Source organism: Gallus gallus, chromosome 7, assembly GCF_016699485.2.
Source record: "Gallus gallus isolate bGalGal1 chromosome 7, bGalGal1.mat.broiler.GRCg7b, whole genome shotgun sequence".
NCBI classification, from domain to species: Eukaryota; Metazoa; Chordata; class Aves; order Galliformes; family Phasianidae; genus Gallus; species Gallus gallus.
The window spans coordinates 26895813-26916958 of NC_052538.1; the positions used below are offsets into that span (position 1 = coordinate 26895813).

Consider the following 21146-nt stretch of genomic DNA (forward strand, 5'->3'; position numbering starts at 1 on the left):
TGCAAGGAAGGTTTTTGGAATATCAGAGAGCGGAGACGGTATAGTGCAAAACTGCAGCACAGACACCAGCAGGAAGTTCTGTTTTCAGCCATAAGAGTTCCTGTCAATATGAAGGAGCAGTAGTTTTATCAAGCTACTTATGCCTTCCTTATGCCTGGTAGCCTCAAACATTTTACTGACAGAGCAGTCCCCATAGTACCTATTCTGCTTGGGTTAAACAGAGAGTTGGACTTAACACACTTGACTTCACAAATATGTTTGTTTTCAGATTGTTCCTGTAGTTGACACTGAGCTCTAAAGGAGCTAAGAACTTTGAACTGATGAAGTTAAGCTTGTCTTTCCTCTGTGAGCCCAGCCATTCCTGCTATTCTCATCTCACTAATGTGAGCAAATATGCCAACCAGTTACTCTATTCCAGCATCATGCTGTGCAGAACCGAGTCATTAACTACCAGGCTTTTCTTTCCTCCATTTCACTCATTCTTGAACAGGCAAAAAGCATTGAGGATATATTTCCAGTGAGGAATTGTTGAGATCTAGACAAGAATCCAACCCTCAGTTTGGCTCTCAGACTGAATCAAAGCTAAGGACAAGATGCAGGAAGCACTTGAAAGGAAAAGTGCATATCCTTTTGAAAGAATCATTTTACTTGTTTACCCACCAAAACACATGCATGCATCTGTTAAACAATATCAAAGCCGTTGGACTTCTTACCCAGGGGTTTTGGCACTGGATGGTAGGCTGTATTTCTTCAAGGAATTTCCTGTGAGTACAAGGCAGGAAAATAGGAAGTAAGAATTTTTGTCAAGACCACTGGTAATTACAGATACTAGACTATGTAAAGCATGCATTTCCCCAGGTTTCAAAAATGAAGGAGGAATGCAGCACCTGCAGTATGAGGCTATGTCATCTAAACTCTGAAGTTAGGCTCTCCAATTTCAAAAACAGGTTTTAGCAGAGTTACCATCTAACCTCTGACCTCAGTATGTAACTACACAGCTGATTATTCATGCAAAATTATTTTTGAATGAATGACGGTGTCTAATTTCTACAGCACTAATTCTAATTAGATAGCAAAAATATATATATTTTAGACTCCAAAGGAGGTCTTGCTTTGCTTGCCTGTTTTTGTTATTTTGGTTGTTGCTTTGATGAATACCTTTTCAAAAAACCATTCTTTTTGAGGCTCTGAAGTTCATCCTGCTTACTGGTGTTAGCAACGGGGATATGTGTATATGAAATCATGTAAGCTCAGCGCCATCTACTGCACACAGCATTCCTGGCAGATCTGGCACAGAAAAAATGGATAGCGGCCTGAGATAGATCCAAAGTGGCAGCATGAAACAAACAGCTCTGATGGCTGTGAAGAAAGAAACTTATGCTAGCACTTCCTAAGAAGTTACACTGACTTTCAGATAGAACTGTAGGATAGAAAAACTGAAGTGTCACTGATATTTTCAGGTAACAGTCAGCCCCCATGTAGAATTCTTTGCTGAAAATAAAAAAATCCTGTGCGCTGCCATCATGCTGCGTAGAGAGGTGATAGATCCTTTTATGAGTGGATAAAGACCACTTTAATTCTTAAACTCAGATAAATTCAGTCACTGGGTACTACCATGGAATTGTTTTTGAACAGCACCAAAGCCCATGTCAGAACACCTGATATACAAACATGTTTAAAAGAACTCCACCTCCACAGAAGTTGTTTCTCAGATAGCTTTAAACTAGGGAATAAAATGATTTTGCACTTTTATTTTTTTTTAAACAGAAGGCAATAAATATTATGTCAGACATATGCATGTTTCAGTATGTATTCCAAGGATGTGTGTAAGAGATTTTGACTCAGAATATACCAAATGCTGATTGTTACAGGCCTGCTGTCAATTTTTGCTGTGCTTCAGAAATTCAGTGCAAAGTTGTGACCTGAGACACTTTGATATTTAGCAGATTTCCAGCAAGGCTGAATAGCTAAGAGAAAAGAAGCACAGTTGATTTCCATCATTCCTTGGCTTTGTGTCACTCTTTACATTTTAAATTTGGCAGTTTGCAACTATTTAATATGCAGATGTTCTCTTAAAAATTCCTGGGCTTGATCTTAGCTGTTTCCATGTAACATTAAGTATGCATTTGCAACCAGCCGTTCAGCTCAGCAAAAGGAAGCATACATGCACAACTCTAGGAACATATTGCCTCAGTGTGTTTGATATGCTGTGAAGCTCCAAGATCCCCATAGCTTTTACTGCCCAAGAGAAAATGTTAACTTTCCAGGCAAAGATGACTCCCCTGCCATGTTAACTTGAGCAATCAGCTAACAGTATGGGAAACCTCCAAAAGAGATCCAAAACACTATTGGTTCACTGTAAAGCCTGAGGAGGAATCACAGAATCACAGAAGGGACCTCTAAAGATCATCGAGTCCAGCCCCCCTGCAAAGCAGGCCTGAACCGTCCATAAACAAAGCCAGGAAGGAAACAGTTCTCAACAGTTAAGATAACAAGTAGTTCAGAAGTGGGACTAGGAAGGCTGTCAATACCACTGCAGCACTTGGACTAGGAAAGGAGGAACAACAGAAAGAATGTAGCTTGGGGTACAAAAAATTGTTCAAGCCTTGCACCTCATAAGCTGAACATGTAAACTAAGCAGTCCTCCTCTTTTAGAGGAAAAATGAAGTCTGGCAGAAGTTGTCTGTTTCTTTTAGGAAAGCCTCTGAAAGAACTTTAAGGCTGCTTCAAAATGGTGGCCAAACTTCCAGAGAAAGATGTCCTTTACAGCTATTAGATTATTTATAACATTCTGTTAAGATAAAATTTATGTTTAAACAATATCCACAAAACAAACAAACAAACCATGTTTTGTTATCAAATGTTTTTCTCAGGCAATTTGTAATTTGCTCACAGTTTTGTAAGTATGAATATCTGCAGCAAGAATAAGTGCTTTCACCTGTTTCAGATGTGTCTCCAATAGGCAGCACCACATCAAATATTAAATCTTAATTTGTAGAACTGGACTTCAACAGAGTGTAGAAAAATTTAAAAAATGTGAATGCCATTCTTAGTAACCACGTATTTCCTCACTGGAATGCATGCTAACATGTTTAGCCATACAATATACTATAGTACATAACCATATTAAAGGTTCCATCAATTTAATTGAAGTCTTTGCATAATTTTTCAAAATATTAGATTGGATTTTAATGAGAGAATTCTATGAATGACGTGAATTAATAGCCCATTCATAGTTAACTGATCGTAAGGTCTGGGGGAAGAAGGCATTAAATCTAGCATCCAGAAGTGGAAATATTAAAATTTAGATGCCTTACTCCCTGAATTCACGTTAGACTTACAACTATAAAAAAGGGATTTCTTCTCTACCAGAGAAGAGTGTTACTCTTGCTTCAGTGAGAAAGCATGTATGTACTGTTATGATCTTAACTGGATGGGTGGTTTAACACAACCTATTCATTTAATTAATCTCTATTATTGTCACAATAGCAGTTTAAGTATTGTCTTACCTTCCACAGTCAATTCCACAGTCACTTGACGAACCCCACCATCATTGGCAGCCTCACAGGTGTATTTACCACTATCACCTTCCTGCACGCCTTTGATCACCAAGCTGAATATCCCCCGAATGCTGTGGTCCACAACATAATGGTCTCCTTCTGGGAGAGGATGTCCATTTCTGTACCATGTGATCTGTGGCTCAGGGTAGCCTCTGACCTGGAACGATGTGAGAAAGAGTGGAGAATGAAGGCAAACAGATGATGGTATTAGGAAGAAATGTTGGACGTTTAGCAATACAGTGGAAACTTCTTGACACAGGAGCTGTTAAACACATGCTCTTCACAAGCCAAATGGCAGAACATAACGAAATGAAGAAACTTTTGGCTAAGTCAAACTGTTAAAATCATAAGACTAGAAAAGCAGATAGATACCTATGCAAAAGTTTCCCACTAGAATGGCTTGCCTGCAGAAACGGTGCTAATGAAAAATCCTGATGCGTGGTTTTTATTGTTCAGCGATTCGATTCAAAGGGCAGAAGCACTATTATATCTCTAAGTATTCAAGACTGCAAGGTATCTATACCAAACATTTCTAGCATGACTGCTAAGGATTAGGCTTATACTGTAAATCTGTATGGAGCTGTCTAGTTTTCATACGTGCTGAGATGGAGTGGCTCCATCCAATTTACAGGCAGGAGGTACAGGTACATGCCACTTTCTGTCTTGATCTTTAAAAGCAGAAGACAAGGGTTGCCATTTGAGACGGTGTCATTAAGGGTAATTCTCATGCTATGGTGGCAGGTGAACAATAAAGACCTAGATATGTTCACAAAAACATGCTGCTATACTTAAGGAGCTTTGTGGTCTACTGATCATCCAAATAATAGATTTCAAGAAAACAAAGCAGCCCTACGCTCATTATACAGCAACCACATTAATACATCCTTGCCTGCTATGGCATTAGTGATACGTTCAGATTTGCAGACAGGTTCTGAGTAACTGCAAACCAAGTTATTGATTTCATTTAAGCTGTTTAAACCTGCTAAGAATCTGTCTCTTTCTTTCATAAAAAGATGGAAAAAACAGACATATACCAGTTTCCACCAGTGAAGTAACTCCTCAGGCAAAGTTTCTTCCTCTGCTCTATGAGATGTGCCATCTGCTTTGAAGGTTGGTTTAGTATGTGTTAACTGTTAGCACACTTCCCCTGTTGTCATAACAACCTCTGATTACAGTTTTTCCCACTTCTTTCCTGTTCCACCACTCTGATACATTAGGATGCCATCTTCTGACTCTTTGATCCTTTGCCTAAAACGCCATGAAATAACTGAGTGGATCAAGATGAACTCAGGTAAGTAATCATCGTATCTGAGTTTGCTCACTAGGCAAGTAGCAATACTGCATATTGAACTATATTATAAAGCCTTGGCAACTGAACAGGAAGTCCCTTCAAATTCCAGGTGGGCAAAATATTGATTATCTGTTCTGATTTGAAGATGACTTGATTGTGGCTTGTCCAAATTCCTCCTTGCAGTCTCCTCTCACCTTCAAATCAGCAATTCAGCTCTGCTTTCCTCTGACTGCATAGTACTTATTCTCCAGATTACAATTCTTAGCCAAACAGCATTATCCATTCATAGGTCCTCTTCTTTCAAAACCTTTCAGCTCCATTTCACTATGTCTGGGCTTCTCATCTGTCTGAGCTTAAGCTACAGCTGTCAGAAATGTGTCTCTTTCCTTTAATTCCTTAGATATCGGTTCAGAAAAATTAATGTTGCCAGTGATGGTGTGGCCACTTCTTCCTGACATTTCTTAATATTTGGAGAGAGAACATTAATGAATCTGCTGAATAAATTTTCCACTTCTGGTACAAACTTCTTAGGTTCTCTCCAAGTCTATCTTTACCTCAGCAAGAGCCATATTCTATGCTGAAAGCATTGTGGATCCCTGCACAGTGGGATCAATCACTGTTTTAAAACTACCCTAGCATCTTGAAAAGCTCTCTGTGGCCATATCTTTTTCTGCTTTCTGAAAAACAGCAGTTCCTACTCAGCCATGCCCCCTACCACTACTCCAGAACATTGGTTTAGTGCTTAGAGAGCAGGCTCTCAGGATGAACGTCTTTCTCAGTATGTCTAATTTTCACAAAAAGAAGGCTGTGAAATGTCAATTGTTTGTTTGTTTTTCAGTGGTGTAGTTCTTGAGAGTTGATGATGTGTTCACTGGTGAAGAATGTGACTCATGTCACAAAACCATTTCTTATCATAATATTGTCTATGCCCTCCTGCCTATCTTCTCATTTTGGATCAAGTGACTTACCCAAAGCCAGAGAATGTCTTAGGAGGGAGTTTCTACCTCTCATTTATGCTTTACAGGACACTAATATAAGCTTTCCTTGAATCTGAAATATTTGAGGCAAAATGGCTTTGAAACTCTGACATTAAGGAGTAAAATAACAAAGTAGTATGTGTATTGCCGTGAAGAGAGAACCATCTTTTCAGTGCATTACATCAAATCATCCTGACTAGTGGGATTCTAGCTTCATCAGTTTACAGCTGCTTGTAGATACAAGTGATCAGTGACACATTACCTATTATATTTAATACTATTTCAAATTTTCAGTCATTCTTTGTGGTGTTTTTTAAAATGTATTGCTCCATTAAGCTTCAAACAAGCCTTCCAATACTTCCAGGGGAACTACTGGGGTTATAGCAATGGGAATCATCTTACTTTTATTTAACTTTTATTTACCTTATTCTTTTATCATATTCTTAATTCCTTCTTGGACCATACGAAGCCATTCTTACCTGGCCTCTCAAGTTCAGGTAGACAATTATACACTTACAATTATAGACAATTATATATGCTTTTTCAGTATCAAATAGCTAAGCATACATTAAGTATTTTTCCATTTCTTCCATGTGAGTCTATTTCATACTTGTTATACTTGTTTACTTTGCTTATCCACACCTCTACGCTGAGGAAATGCCACCCAGAAAAATAGAAACACAGGCAATCAGCACAGCATTTCCTTTCAGAAAGTTGCATCATTCCATTCCCAAACTTGGTTGGTTTTGTTTGTTTCATTTTTGTCAAAATTGAAATAAGGGGCAAGTAGGAGTTTTCTGAATGCTCTGTTGCAAGAATTTATTTCAGGTTTTGGTTTGGAATGTGTTTCAAACTGAGCCAGCCCTCTCTGAAATACATAGTCTTGCCATAAAAGTGTCAGGGACCCTTAAACGTATCACTGGTTACTAGGTTTTGATTCTAATGGATCAGTTCCAGAACTGCAGCAGGTTTTATATTCCTCTCCAGCCTTTCCAGAGCTCACTAAAAACATCTGCCTTGAATAAATCCACGGTGAAGAGAAATTTATCTGCTTATTTAATGCCCAGCAGCAGAAGGCTATAACCTTTATTTACAGCATGGTCTGTGTGAGCATTGCCAGTCCCATTGAGGCTGTGGCTTTTTTTACCTGCTGAACAACACTAACAAGTGGAAAATTGACTGCAAGCAGTATATACACTGTGAGCTTTGAGTTTTTGTTAGGACTCATCAATCATTTACAGTCTTGGAGAAGTAGACTAGATAAGTCAAGGTAAAACAAATCTCCTGCTTCACACATCAACATGGTAAGTGAAAAGAGCTGAGAAAGAACCTGTTGTCTGTGAAACTTCCAGAGTTATGATTCAGCTCTGTAGCTAGGTTTGGGGAAATGCTAATGACAAGGAATGGTGTTCCCAAAGAAAAGAAACAAGGAGAAGTTGTCCAACAAGTCTATTGAAGCTATCCACTAAAGGACAGTATTATTCAAAAATGTTCTGCTGGAAACTAATCACCGTTGTCACAAACCTAAAGGCATTCAGTGACACCTAAGGCCAAACATATTCAGAAACCCTCTTAAATCAAAGAATCCTAGAACTGATTAAGTTGAAGGGACCTGTAAAGGCCATCTGATCCAACTCCCCTGCAAAGAATATGGATGCCCACAGCTTGACCAGGTACTCAGAGCCCCATCCCACCTGACCTTGGATGTCCCCAAGAACAGGGCATCCACCACCTCTCTTCTCTGGGCAACCTGTGCCAGTACCTCACGACCCTTATTGTAAAAAATGTCTTCCTTATATACAGTCTGAATCTCCCCTCCTCTAGTTTGAAACCGTTTCCTCTTGTCTTGTTACAGTAGCACCTGCTAAAGAGTCTGTCTCCTTCTTTCTTGTAGTTTCCTTTAAAATATTGAAAGGCCTCCATCAGATCTTCCTGGAGCCTCTCTTCTCCAGGCTGAACAGCCCCAGCACATTCAGCCTGTCCTCACAGGGGAGGTGTTTCCCTGTCTGTTCCAAAGTAAAGGAGAGCTTTTTCTGAAATTTGGCCTGTATCTACGCTCCATAAAACAGCTGCTTATATGCCAATTCCAAAAGGCATAGGTTTGCCTATTTAACTGTAGCAGCTTTGGGTAATCTGATGAGCCCTTCTGGACTGTGCTTTTAACTCTCATTCAGATCCTACTTTGTGATAACTGTCGCTGCTTTCAGTGAGATTAACTCTGAAGACAAACCCAGAATATGCAAAAAGAATCAGCCACAAATAGCAAAAATCCAAAGCACAAGCAGCTGTGAAATATTGACGGGCTGCATATTACTGTTGTTACTCCCTTTGACTATAACACCTTAAGATTCTTGGAAATGTTGGCAAACCGTACATGGCATATTCAAGTATAACATTCATTATACTTGCTGAAGCATTCCATTCTTGATGTTAAGGGCTTGATAAATGTCACTTGTTGCTACTCCAGGTTACAGCAACACACAAACAAAAAGACCAGGAAGAAATTCCCCCTAATTACATCATATATAGACAGGCACATCAAAAGCTGTACCAAGAAAAACTGGCAGTGATACAACTGTCATGAAATTGCTATTCAAAATAACTCCTCTCATAAAAATGACTTCATATGCTGCAGTATGAATTCCACTAACCACTAAAAGTCTTCTCAGAAGGCCATTGTTCCCCCATGAAATCAGAATTTTAAAACATCCAGAATCTGTCAGCACACACTGTTCAGTTCTGCTGCTTTCTCTATTGCCTGCCTTTGCCTTTTACTTCCACAAAATCCAGAATTAAAATCATGGTAAGTAAACTATTACATCACTAAATAAGAAGATTGATAGTATTTGGGTGGCTTCAGTTCATCTAAAGAACAATTGATTTTGAATTTATCTTTGAAAGATGCAAATATCCTTTTACCACTGAAAGACTGTCATCACTGTGAGTCCATACAGCAGTGTGAAAAACATCTATCAGTAATGGGGGGTTATGAAGTTGTCTCTGCCTTGAGAAAAAATGAATTAATTGAACACTAGTGAGATACAGGGTTGAAAGAAACCATAGCTATATGGTCACATACATTAAATTCTAATTGAAATCACAACAAATGGTTGAAGTGTAATTAAGTTAGGCTAGATTCCTTCTTAACGTGTTTATAATAACATCAACTTTGATTCTTCACTTTCACCATGTTTTAACTCACTTTATCTGGCTTTTTGGGTCTTTCTACTGATCCATTCATTCCCCCTACATGAAAAAAAAGACTTCCTCAAACAACCCTGGTCAAAGAACACTGAGAGAAAGTGGCCAGTGAGTCGGTACATAATGTTTTAAAGGAGTGAATAGTAGTTCTCTTGCTTATTGGGTTGGCTTATCTTGCTTGTCTTAGCATTAAAGAATGCAACAGAACGAAGTAACTTTTTGAGAAGGGTTTGCAGTCTACCCCCTGTCCCATACCTGCTTTCAAATGTAAACCTTTTTTTTTTTTTTTTTTTTTTTTTTTTCTGAAAACTATATCTCAAGAAAAGACCAATAGAGATGAGAAGTTACTAAGGGATAAAAAGAAGATAGCCTCACTTACACTTGCCTCCTGTTAAAATGGACCTTCTCCAAAGAGTGTGCTTTGGAGAAATCATTAGACATCACAACAGGAGAAGACTTGAGTGAGATACAGAAAACCTTTCAGAATATCTGACCAACTTTGACCTTTATTCTGCAGCCTGCAAACAAGAGCTTGATACAGAAAAGAAGGCCTGGCAAACAGTCATTACAAGCTGGGCGTAAAACACTGTTGCCTTTGCAAAACTTAAATCCATTGTATTGTATCAAGAAAACAGGAGAAGAAATGTGACTAAGTAGCATGACAAATTCTGTAAAAGTAGTTATTTTCAAGTAAGCATAAATAAAGGAATAGACAATTTGTAGCACTGACACTTGGAACATAATATAGACCTTATAGCATAGCTCTTCTGCTAACATTTACATTGCAGAAAATGAAAATTATTCCCTTTATTGCAAGTTGTGTAATAGACAATCTCGTCTGAAGGTCATACAGTTAAAGGCAATCCAGGGCCCTCCTGCAGCCCTAAGGGATTCAATCAAGACAGCAACAGTTCTGTGGATGTGGCTTATCCCACAAAAGGCTCATCCTAAATCCTTGCCCCACCAAAAAAAAAAAAAAAAGTGTGTTTCCCAGAGTCATTAGACTCCAGCCAGTGTCCTCTACCTTCAGCAAGAGCCAAATATTTCTGGACCTTGATCAAAAGACTTGTGAACTGAATCAAGTACTTGAGAGCAGAGGATAATACAGTAGTAAGTGCTCTGTCCAGCTTGCTCTGCAACAAGAAAGAAAACTATTTCTTGTTGTATGAGTTTATACTGATGTGAATTATTAACATCAATTTTAGGAAAAAAAGTACTACCAACCAGTGGAGATTGCAATGAACATGACCCCACCTATAAGGTGATATATTTTTATGTTATTATTTTGGTTAGCACAGGTGAGAAATATGGTTTTGGCCAGTGTAGCTTTTTTGCAGATCTTATGAAAGTACTGCCAGGTTCTAACTGCAGTTTGCTTTAAGAAATGAGCAGCAGATGTTCTTGATAAAGGAAAGTGGATACGATACACTGTCAAGTTCTTTCTGAGAGATTAAAAACACACAAACTCTATCTGAAGATAGTTTATCCATTAAAAAACAAACAAACAAACAAAAAAACTTGCTTCTAAAACAGAGAACCTGCCTGGCAAGATTAAATATGAAAATATCGACTATCTGAGAACTTCGTAAGATATTTGTTCTGTATGTAAGATTAGAACTATCTCTTACCTCTTCAAATGAGCAGTCTAGAATTTACAATTGCCCCATTTAAAGAAAACTGGAATACATCACTAGGACTAAACATAGCTCACTTCAAAGCACTATCTATAGAAACCCATCAGAAAATAATACTCTTTCTGTAAACTTTGTGTACTTCTTTTTTTTCAAGTGCTGAACTCTGGTATGCTACATCTGGTGTTTAGTTTTCTCGTTCTATATGCATACAGTCCTCATAAATTAGTCCTTTGGCCATAATCTTTACTGGAACACTACTCTGAAGACATCAGTCTTCACAACTGGTGTGTGCAATTCTCTGATTCTTCTCCCAAATGGTGTGAAGCAAGGAGAGAAAAATGTCCATGTGAGCATTCAAACAAACCACTGTCTTGCAAAAAGAGAAAAAAAAATTAAGCAGCAAAACCAATACTAATACTACAACTAATAAAAAAGAATCAAAAATAGAAAGAATAAAACATCTGATATGTACCATAAAATGCAGTAACTGATTCTCCTTGCACCCAACCCGGGCACTCATTGCATTCTGGTTTTAGGCAATATCAGACCATGCATAATTACATTAAACTCCTTTCTCGAACTTCAAGCCATATGCATTTTACTTGATTCCAATTCACAGCCATGAAAATAAAACCTCTGCACAATTGGACTGCTTGATATTGCTAACATTATCTTTGTGTGTAAAGGAAAACTCATTCTATCAGCCTTGAGTGAAAATATAATATACTACTGCAATAACAAAAAGACTGCAAGCTTTGCCATTGCCCCTTTTGCCCCGATGAGAGATCAGGGGATGTTATCTGAGGAAGGTAAGGAGGCCCAGAAGTAAAAAGAGATTTAGTAACTCTCTTCCTATTTATTAAAAGCTGTTCCTTTAAAATCATTGTTTCATCAATGTAATGGTTAGTGTACCACATCATGTTTACTTCTACCTAATCCTAAAAAAAACCGTGGATACTAGGTAACGTGTGGTTTTTATGTTGTATTGACTTAAAACATTGACTTAAAAAGTGCTGAACACCTCTGGCTCCTTTTGACTGCTGTACCAGCTACTTCTAGAAGTCCACTAAAACCACCACAATACCATAGACCTATATGTACAGTGTTCTAATTATGAACTGTGTCTAACCTGTACATCACAGAATGCAGGCACAATTCAGATAAGACAAAAGCTAGGGGGGAGAAAGACTGTAGGGATTCTTTCTCAATTTTTGTGTGAGAGATCCTTCCTTAGAATTTCGTTTTGCTGTCTGGCAATCTGCAAGTGTTTCTGCAACACCTTGGCAAAAATTCCATTCATCCATCCTAGAAAGCATGGAAAGATTTGATCACATGGAAGAGTAACTTTCTGCCATGCTTCTGTGCTTATTCCATCCCTGACACCAATACTGACCATCTAGAACTTAGTAGGAAAATGCTTGACTTGCACAAAAATTTTTGGTGAAATCTTTGGATTAATTTTTGTTGAAATCAGGTCTTGCTTTATTAGACTTGTAATGCTCTATTTGGACTAAAGTAGAGGCTGGAAGCATGTTTTCAGTTCAGATCATAAACCAATGTTGACATTACAAACATACAACTTACGTAACTAGGGGAAACATTTCTCTCCAGGTCTAGGGAACTGCTGGCACACATCTCAATTTCTAATTGCCTAAATAAGAATAAAGATACACAAAGATCCATCTTAAAATGGAATTTGTTATTTTCACCACCTTGATCTGATTATTCAAGAAAGTTGTTCAGGATAAGATCTTTCTTTTCAGGGGTAATAGCTAATAAAAGTTTAACTAAGTATGTATTATTTTACTGTTTTGTATCCATCGATGCCAAGTGGCATTGATATTTTATAGTCTAGGCACTTAAACAAAATTAAATTCTTTTGCAGATATCTCACCACCAATTTTCCCTTTGACTATCTTCAGTAGTTCTAAATTATCTACCATCTTTGTCATCTCACTATTCAACCTCTTTTTGCAGATTACAAAGGCATTGAACACCACACACCAGCACAGATCTTCAGGAGAATCAGCATTCATGGCAATTCCATCAGGGAGGAATTTATGATCTATCCGTAGAAGACATGGTCTGCTAACTGAAACACAGACAGCAGCTGCAGATAGTATTGCCTTCGGTCTCCTACATTTAGCCATTTTTGTTTTGTGTAATTCAGTACAGCGAGTTCCCAGAGGTGCATGGAGTATCGTCTTTGTGCTCAGTCACCAGTGTATAGCTGTTTGATTGAGGCATTGCTTTCCCAGGTAACATAACAAGTCCGGCTGTCCTAATTTTTTTTTTTTCTGGAAACTTCAAAGAGGAATTTCAGAGCTGCACTGGGTGTGAAACTACTTTGAGTTTATTTAATTTCCAAGTTCGGACATCAGCCCTGGTACTTAAGCATATGCATAAGCCTTACTTACATCTTTTGGAATTAATCACATGCATATGTGCTTTTCCTAAATTAACTTTTAATTCATTAAAGAAAAAAAGAGTTTAAAGTAACAAGTGTAAAAGGACTCTTTATGCAGTCCCCAAATAACCCAAAATATTACTGAGATGAAGTAGGGAACACTATGAAGGTGGCCTCTGCACTTTTTAATAAGTAGACATGAGAGGAACCCATTCAGTATAAAAGGTGACATTTGTTCTATATACACAAATCTATTATGTCAATCTAGTGGACTTGAGACTGTAAACCTCTGTTACATGAGTAGGAGGCATTTCTACTCAGGTGTTGCAATTCCAGACTGACAGTGCTATTTTGATGAAGCTTTAACAAATCATTCTACCATAAGCAACAGCTGCCTTTCTACTTCTCCACGTTGTAGCCACCCAGTCAGCCATGACCTATAGCTATTAAGAGCATGAAGAGAATTTTATGCAAACTGCCCATATAGTTCCCCTGGAACTTTTTGTCTGTAAATGCAAGATTTCTGAACTTAATATGCTATTATAAGCAGAATAAATATCTGTCCCCTTTTATATCTGTCTTTAGACACTGTCTGAATTTTCCCTTAAAAAAAAGGGGGGGGGGAGTTGACAATTCCAATGCAGTCAGACGTTACAAAGCTTTGATAAAGACAAGAAGAAAGCATAGGTTCTTTCCATCATCACCACCCACATACGATCCTGGCTCCCTCCTAATTTCTTACAGTTGCACATCTTATTAGAGCGGCACACAAAACTGACAAGGGGTAAAATTCTGATACTTCATCATGAGGAGGGTGTGTGGTGTGTTACATACAACAAACTGAAGACAACTTCAGTTCCAAAATACATGACTGTTGTGTAGGAAAGTGTTCCTCTAACTTTGTAGCTAAGGATCTGAGACAGGGAGACACTTGGAGACATTGCCAAACTTACACTAGAAGAGAATTAGCTTTCTCTATTAAGTAACATTAGATCAAATCATCTAACCTTATTTTCTCCTTGCTAATAAAATTGGTATTGCAGCAATTAATAGAAATACTGAACTGAAGTTGCAGAAGGGCAACTGCTCTTCCTCTAACAAGAGGAGTCCATCAACCTCACACTAATGTGTTGGTGTAGAGGTATCAAAGTACACAGTTTTGAGTAAAGAGCATACAGACAGGTCTTTGCAGGAAAGGTTTTTGCAGCAAAACGAGAAACATGCAAAAGAGTGTTACAAATAAGAGAAAATTAACTCAATACCACAGGAGAATGTGAGCAACATAGTAAGACATGGTTTGGTCAGCTCTCAGTAACTTCAGTACTGCCACGCAGCTCTGCTGAACAGAATAGCCTGCAGAATGGGTCAAAAAAGAATTCAAAGCACAAAATAGGAAAGATAAACTTTACATCCTTCTTTGGGTCAAATTCTTATAAATTTTAACGAAAGCCTTCTCTGCTTCTGAGTCTCTCCTTAAAGGAAAAGATAAATGTTGAGAGGAAGCTTTATTCTCACAGATGAACTGGTGTCAAGGCCTTTTAAAACATTTAAAATTTTAAGAGGGGCTGAATAGTTTGAAAGGCCCCAAATGCAAAGAAATAGCTGATCTGTGTGTGTGGTTATGGGTCACTTAGGATTATGCAGTAAACATGTAAATGGGTTCAAAGGGAAACCACAGCGGTTGCAGAATGGAAATAAGCTTGTGCTAATTGTTCCACATACCCAGTATGATCCTAAAACATGCTGTCGTTCCCTATCCTTCTCTTCCTCCCCACTTTTGGTTATTCTGAATCAAGATATCTATCAACTATTACTAAATGAGGTAGCTGATTTAAGTCTACATCAACAAGTTTGGAAGCATTCTCCAGAAGTTTCCTGATAGGGCCAGTGTTCATTTCAAAGCAGTAGCAACCTCTGCTTCAGGAAACAGCAGAACTTCACTATGCTGTGAGCACTTGCAGAACAGGAGCAGTTCATTCATTTCCAATTTAACAGGACAGCCTGATTTACTGCATTTGCAGAATCAGAATAAAGGCTCAAACAATGTACTTTAACACACACACACACACACACAGAGTTGGGAAACTGTCTCCTCTTTTCACATCACAGAAACTTCAGCCTTTACCACCTGACAAACATCTTTACTTTCAGTTATGAATTCTTCGCTCAGTAACTACTCAGAAATTCAGACAAAGATTGCTTAGATGCAGCACATGCACTGGGAAGCCCTCTGACACAAACAGGATGAAATTTCACTCTTCCATAAGCAAAAGATGCAAGTCTTCACTTTGAAGGAAAACTATAAATATTTAGCTGTTTTATCTCCCTGATCACAGACTTCAGCTACTCCAAGCCACAGCTTGTGTGTGTAATATCATCTGGTAAAAAACTCAGGTGATATTACACACACACACACACACACACACACAAAAACCAGAAAAACTAAATTGCATTAATTATTAGCAGAGACCAGTGATTCATTCTTGGCAATAATATTTGGGTTTTAAAGAGGCAGACTTTTTTTTTTAAAAAAAAAAAAAAAGCAAAAATAGTTTCTTGCCTTTCTCAAGGCAGTGTTCTTCATTCACTGTAATAACATATGCAAAACAATTGTTTCCAGTGATTACTATTTCTGAAAGATTGATATTTTTTCAGACCAATATGATGTTTCAATCTTAATACGATGTGAACTGATCCTATGCATTCTGAAATAGATGCAGCCTAACCCTCTCATGGGAGCTATGCCAATGACCAGGACAGCCAGTGTATCTTCCTACTTTCCTAGCTTGAAGATGGTCTTCCCCAGTGAGCAATATCAATGTATGATACAATCTGTAAGCGTTGAATCTATATAGATTTACATGAGCATACACAGAATGTGTGATCTACAGTGGAAAATTAATAAGAAACAAAATGAAGAAAGTGCTCACTGTACTCAAAACACACAGCTACTGCAAACATGCTTGGAGCTCTGAAGTTCGTAACTAACAGCAGTAACCCACACCTGTAGTGTGATGTGCTGGCAAAAAGTTTTGCCTCTGAATAAACATGTCCCTACTGTATCGATTTCCAGCCATGCAAGAATTATTTCTTGCCATTTAGCAGCATGTCAGCGGCCACAGGAAATGCTAAAACTGGTCTTCGTTGCTGAGTTGACTGCACAGTTGCATGTTCATTTAAAATCTGTTTGCTGATAGTGATGAATGCTGCTGGCAAAGGCAGTGGTTTGGAGAGGCTATAAATATTCTCCTCCATTATATATATAGCTTCATTGTTAATACTACTTTGCAGAGCTGACAACCAGATTGGGCATGAAATGTCATTTGTTTTACATTTCATTAAAAAGTAGAACTGACATGATGACAAATTATTATATAATGCAATGTTGGATTGTTTAGATCTGAGTAGTTTAGACAACCTAGACATCTAGCATTTATCTTTGTACTGTTTATTCTGTTACGTGCAACTTACTTTTATGCATTAAAAAATTCAGATATCCACACAGAAGCCCATGATAAAGTGCTCCTTAGTAACGCAGCAAACATCCTATGACCATCTACAAAACCTAACCTTTCCAAGTGTAGCATATGTATGTCTTAATCACAGTTTAGCAGAGATAACTCATGCAGTAAAACATACAAACTAAAGCATATATAATAAAAATCAAGGGTTGAGGAACAACTGTGTAAGAGAAAACCTTCAAAACACTAAAAGAAATACCAAATCTAAACTGATGTGGCTATGAATTTCTAGCTCAAGAGTTCAGAATAAATAATTATAGGCCTGCTGAGTTCAAGAGAAATTTTGTGGGCTTGCCTCTCCTTTTAAATGTTTTCTCTCAAAACTAAAATTTCTGTGATCTTGGTAAGAGACATACACGTGCACTCAAAAAATAGCTACATTTGTTTAAATTGTGAAAAAAAGTGCTTACTCTGCATATGCTTTCAATAGAGCCCCACTTAACTGCAGTCGCTGGCATTCCTGTTGAGATTTGAACAAATCCATCATAATGCTTTCTATTAAACCTGTGTGTAGTAGCCCCCAGAGCAGACAAATCCTTGTCTACAATTCTGCCCACTAGCATACCATGACATGAAAACAACCTAGTTTTTGTGTCAAGGCAATGAGGACCTAATTCTGCTATTCTGTTTTCAATAAGTGATGCTCTTAATCCAACAATAGTCACCTAGATATTGGTGGTATTTGCACTTAATTAGAAATTTTAAATAGCTTCTGATTTTGGGAAAGAAAGTTGTCTCCAAGAGGGATAGGATCACATCTAAGGGAGTGGATGGGCATTGAACTTCTGAAACACACAGTTCAGTTATGAATCCAGGCATGTACTTCCATGTAATCTACAAACAAGTAAATCTCACTGTGCCTCAGTACTCCACACACATATCACAGAGAGCAGCAACTATTTTCTCTGCTGTTTTAGCTAGAAATGCCATCAGAGAATGGCCCAGCTCTAAACCAGCCTACGTATCTGTTGCTGTCAGCAATCATATAGTAAATTTCAGTTTAATTAGGCTGCTTAAGTGGTACCATGAGATAAGAAAATAATTATCATTTAGTTCTTTAATTTGTATTTCCAAGATTTTATCATACTACTTCTTCCAGAGCACTGGCTTTTAAAATCATTTTGTTATGAAATATTGAATTTGTCTTCCTGCAGACACAAACTGCTAAGTTATTTTTTTATGGAAGAACACTAAACTTGTATAAGCTGAAGAATGAAGCTGAAGTATATTTAACTTGTTCTACAGTGTTCCCAGAAGTGGAAATTCTTCATTAATTGTTTGATGAGTATGGGAGTGCGATATAAATGAGTTAGATTTCAGATTCAAGATGCCAGATAAAATTAGGAGGAGGAGGTGTTCGTAATTTTTTTTTATTATTATTTTGTTTACAAAACATCACACTAATAGCCTAAAGCCTTGCAAAAACAAAGCAAACGATACATTCGCCATAACAATAGGGTTACTTGTGAACTAAGAGGCACATGGAAAGAATGGCAGCCTCTTAAGCCACATAGCTACAATTTGAGATTCTACTGCAAAGCTAGAGGCAAATTACCAAGATAAACTATTAATCATGAGTCAAGAAAGAACAGAGCTAGATGAATTCTGTCACCAACAGTCAAGTGGCTACAAGCAGAATTAATTCATTTGTTATTCTTTAGGTCCTGTTTTCTTTGGGCCATATATTCAAATTGTTGTCATCTTTAAAAGAAAAGTTACTGTATATGTTATGCATTGGCATACAATGCAGCTTCTAAATGGTAGCTTAGTAAGCTCACTTGTTCAACTCATAGCAAATAATAATGTAGAGTAACATTTACTGAAGTATTGTTAAAAGGTGCAGAAGGACAGTGCAAACTCAGAAATACTGATAAAATGTATTTTTCCATTTCACCTCATGCTACACATGAATTATAAAGATCTCTATAAAGCAATAAAGACGTGCAGATCTGACTCGGAATTTGTAGCAGCTTTAAGCAAAGTATTTTCAGAAGACAAGGATTTCTTTGTTCTGTTTGGCCACAAGTTTACAGCAACACACTGATTTACAGAAGCTAAGACTATTATCATCACCAGAAAGCCTAGCAAGAGATGCTTTTAATGTTGTTGTTTTTTTTTCTTAAATGGAACATTTCCAGGTTTTCAGACTCATGTAGGGTCATGCATAGTGCTATAAGCTTTTTGAAGAAGAAAGGTATAAGAGCTTAGATCACTTCTAGAATCTCACTACAACGTATTCTCAATGTGAGAAGGCTAGACTAGATGTCAGATTACTCATTTATCAGTCAAGAAGGATGACCATTTCTGACCTCCCACTCTGCCTGACTTGTAGCAGGCCTTCAGCATGTCACTTGGAGGTAGATTCACTGCAGGTTGGAGGCCTGAATTCCAGGGCCATCTCTAATACTGTATTCAGTACATGAATGCAAAAACAGTCTTTGGAAAATTGGTCACTGAGATAGCTGGACATATTCCTGCCTGTACCATAAAGAATTAGAGAACCTTCTATCCAATGTAAATCAAATAATTTGGCTGTTACTGGAAGGCAATAACTTGCCTATCAAGTTTCCTAAAATAAATTCAACCTGTGTGGACAGTCAGTTCAAAGCTCTTATACTGGACTGGTCATCTGTTCATGAACGGTACATAATTCACAGAAGATCTCATTTGGTTCAGCATGCACTTAGATGCTAGGAAGTCCAGATGTTACATGTAAAAATGTACACTGTCTGGTCTTGCCCTGTAGGTTTCCAAACTTCATACTGCATCCATGAGTGAACAGAGCCAAATAACATGTCAAAAGTAGAATTTTTTTTTTAACTTTGGAGTCTAGAGCTAGAGTGAGTATGGACTCAAAAAAAACCAGCAATGAGTAATGACATGCTTTGATTATAAACCTTCTCCACATGTGGCCTCCTGCAGAAGTTCGGAATACATCGTGCTTGCTGTCTATTAATGCTGTCTATTTTCCTACATAGGAAAAGAAGAATTTTATTAAAAAAAAATGTGATTGATCCCAGCACAGGTGGAAGAATCATTGCCAGTCTCTCCATTGCTTCTTGTTTCTCTCTACCTGATCTCCACAAATTTGCTCAGGTATCATGCTTCACAGGGTACCTGTGTAACCAGCAGCAACAAAAACCTCTCAGAAGTTGGCAAGTTCACACATATCATTGGACTTAACTGAGGTTTGAACAAACCAACAGATCCGGTGTTGCAACAACAGGATGGTAGAAGGAAAAGTCAGATAGCACATTACTTAAGGGAAGAATTTGATGTGAACCTGGCTTGCCTTAAAATTTACCATCTAGCTCCCTTATTTGAAGGTGGATAGAATGGGAAGAGCAGGATAATAATTACTTAGTGGGTATCAAACTCTGATCCAACTGCCCCAACATCTACATAAACTCTGAATTACATCTGTCAGTAAATGGTTTACATGAAATCCAGCTCCTTCAGATTAGAATACCAGACTAGATTTAGTAGCTTGATATCTTGGTTCTGGCAATGGACCATATATGATGGTTCACATGAAGCACAAAAACAACACGTACTGCACTGTTTCCAACCGTGCAATACTTCATCCAAGGAGCCGAATTCTTTCCTGACCCCTAGGCAGTCAGTCCGTGATCTGTAGCACATTTGGCTGTTCCTCTCAGACAGAGCTGTAGCACAAGTATTCTTTAGGCTTATAAAATTAATGATCATCCATATTACCCTCAAAAATTATACACACATATAGACAAGGCAGCTTGAGTTAACTGCTAGTAGCAATCAAATACAGACACTAATATCACTCTGGGCAGGGACAAGTTTTTTGAAAAGTAATGGTTGACTTGCCATTTTTTACTGCTTGACACTCAGTGACATTGCAGCAAAGAGCAAAAAACATTCATGTTATATTTTGATGTAGTCGTTCTGTTGCTATTTAAGTTCAGCAAAATTATGTGGGGGTAGCTAATCACAGTTATCAACAACAACAAAAAAAATCTTGTTTAACCAACCTCCCTTATTTTTTTATTTTAAGGAATAACCTTCTGGCCTTAGAACTCCAAACTTAAAATAGAGAGGGAAGGATCAGGAGAATGTGGTTTGGACATTAGAGAACAGCAAAGATTCTTGGTTTTGGTTCTCAGGTGCTCAGTCCATTTACATCCATATTGCCTTTGCTATAGAATAGCACAGCTGTGAGAGATCAAGAAATTCTAAAATAAAATCATTTTTAAAGTAGATACATAGCTAAAGGTCTTATCCCTCTAGATCAGCATAGTAATGTATACCAAAATACCACCTTACTTGATAATTTACAGACACTTAAGTGCTTCATCTGAAAAGGATTTCCCTTTCGTCCTTTGGTACACTTGAAACCCTCATGGTGTTTGCTACAAAGAAAATAATTTCCTTTGTCACAATGCCAATGAGGATTATGAAAACCAGTGATGTACATCTGAATAAGAAAGATACACAATCACAATTTAATACTGCAAAACACTGATAAATATTCAAGTGATTAATGCAACAGATAAACAAGTAGCTTAAAACAGAGCCCAGTAAC

At 37.7% G+C, this 21146-nt stretch overlaps 1 protein-coding gene across 4 annotated transcripts in view; it reads right to left on the bottom strand.

The window, feature by feature from the left end:
• The window catches only part of MYLK (myosin light chain kinase), a 192361-nt gene that overhangs the window by 105609 nt on the left and 65606 nt on the right, over positions 1–21146 (bottom strand). For all 4 annotated transcript variants that reach the window (NM_001322361.3, NM_205459.4, XM_046943539.1 and 1 more), the window contains 2 exons: positions 3510–3717; positions 714–762 (listed from right to left, as the gene is read on the bottom strand). In NM_001322361.3, coding sequence (NP_001309290.2) covers positions 714–762; positions 3510–3717 — 257 coding nt within the window. The remainder of the gene's footprint in view (positions 1–713; positions 763–3509; positions 3718–21146) is intronic.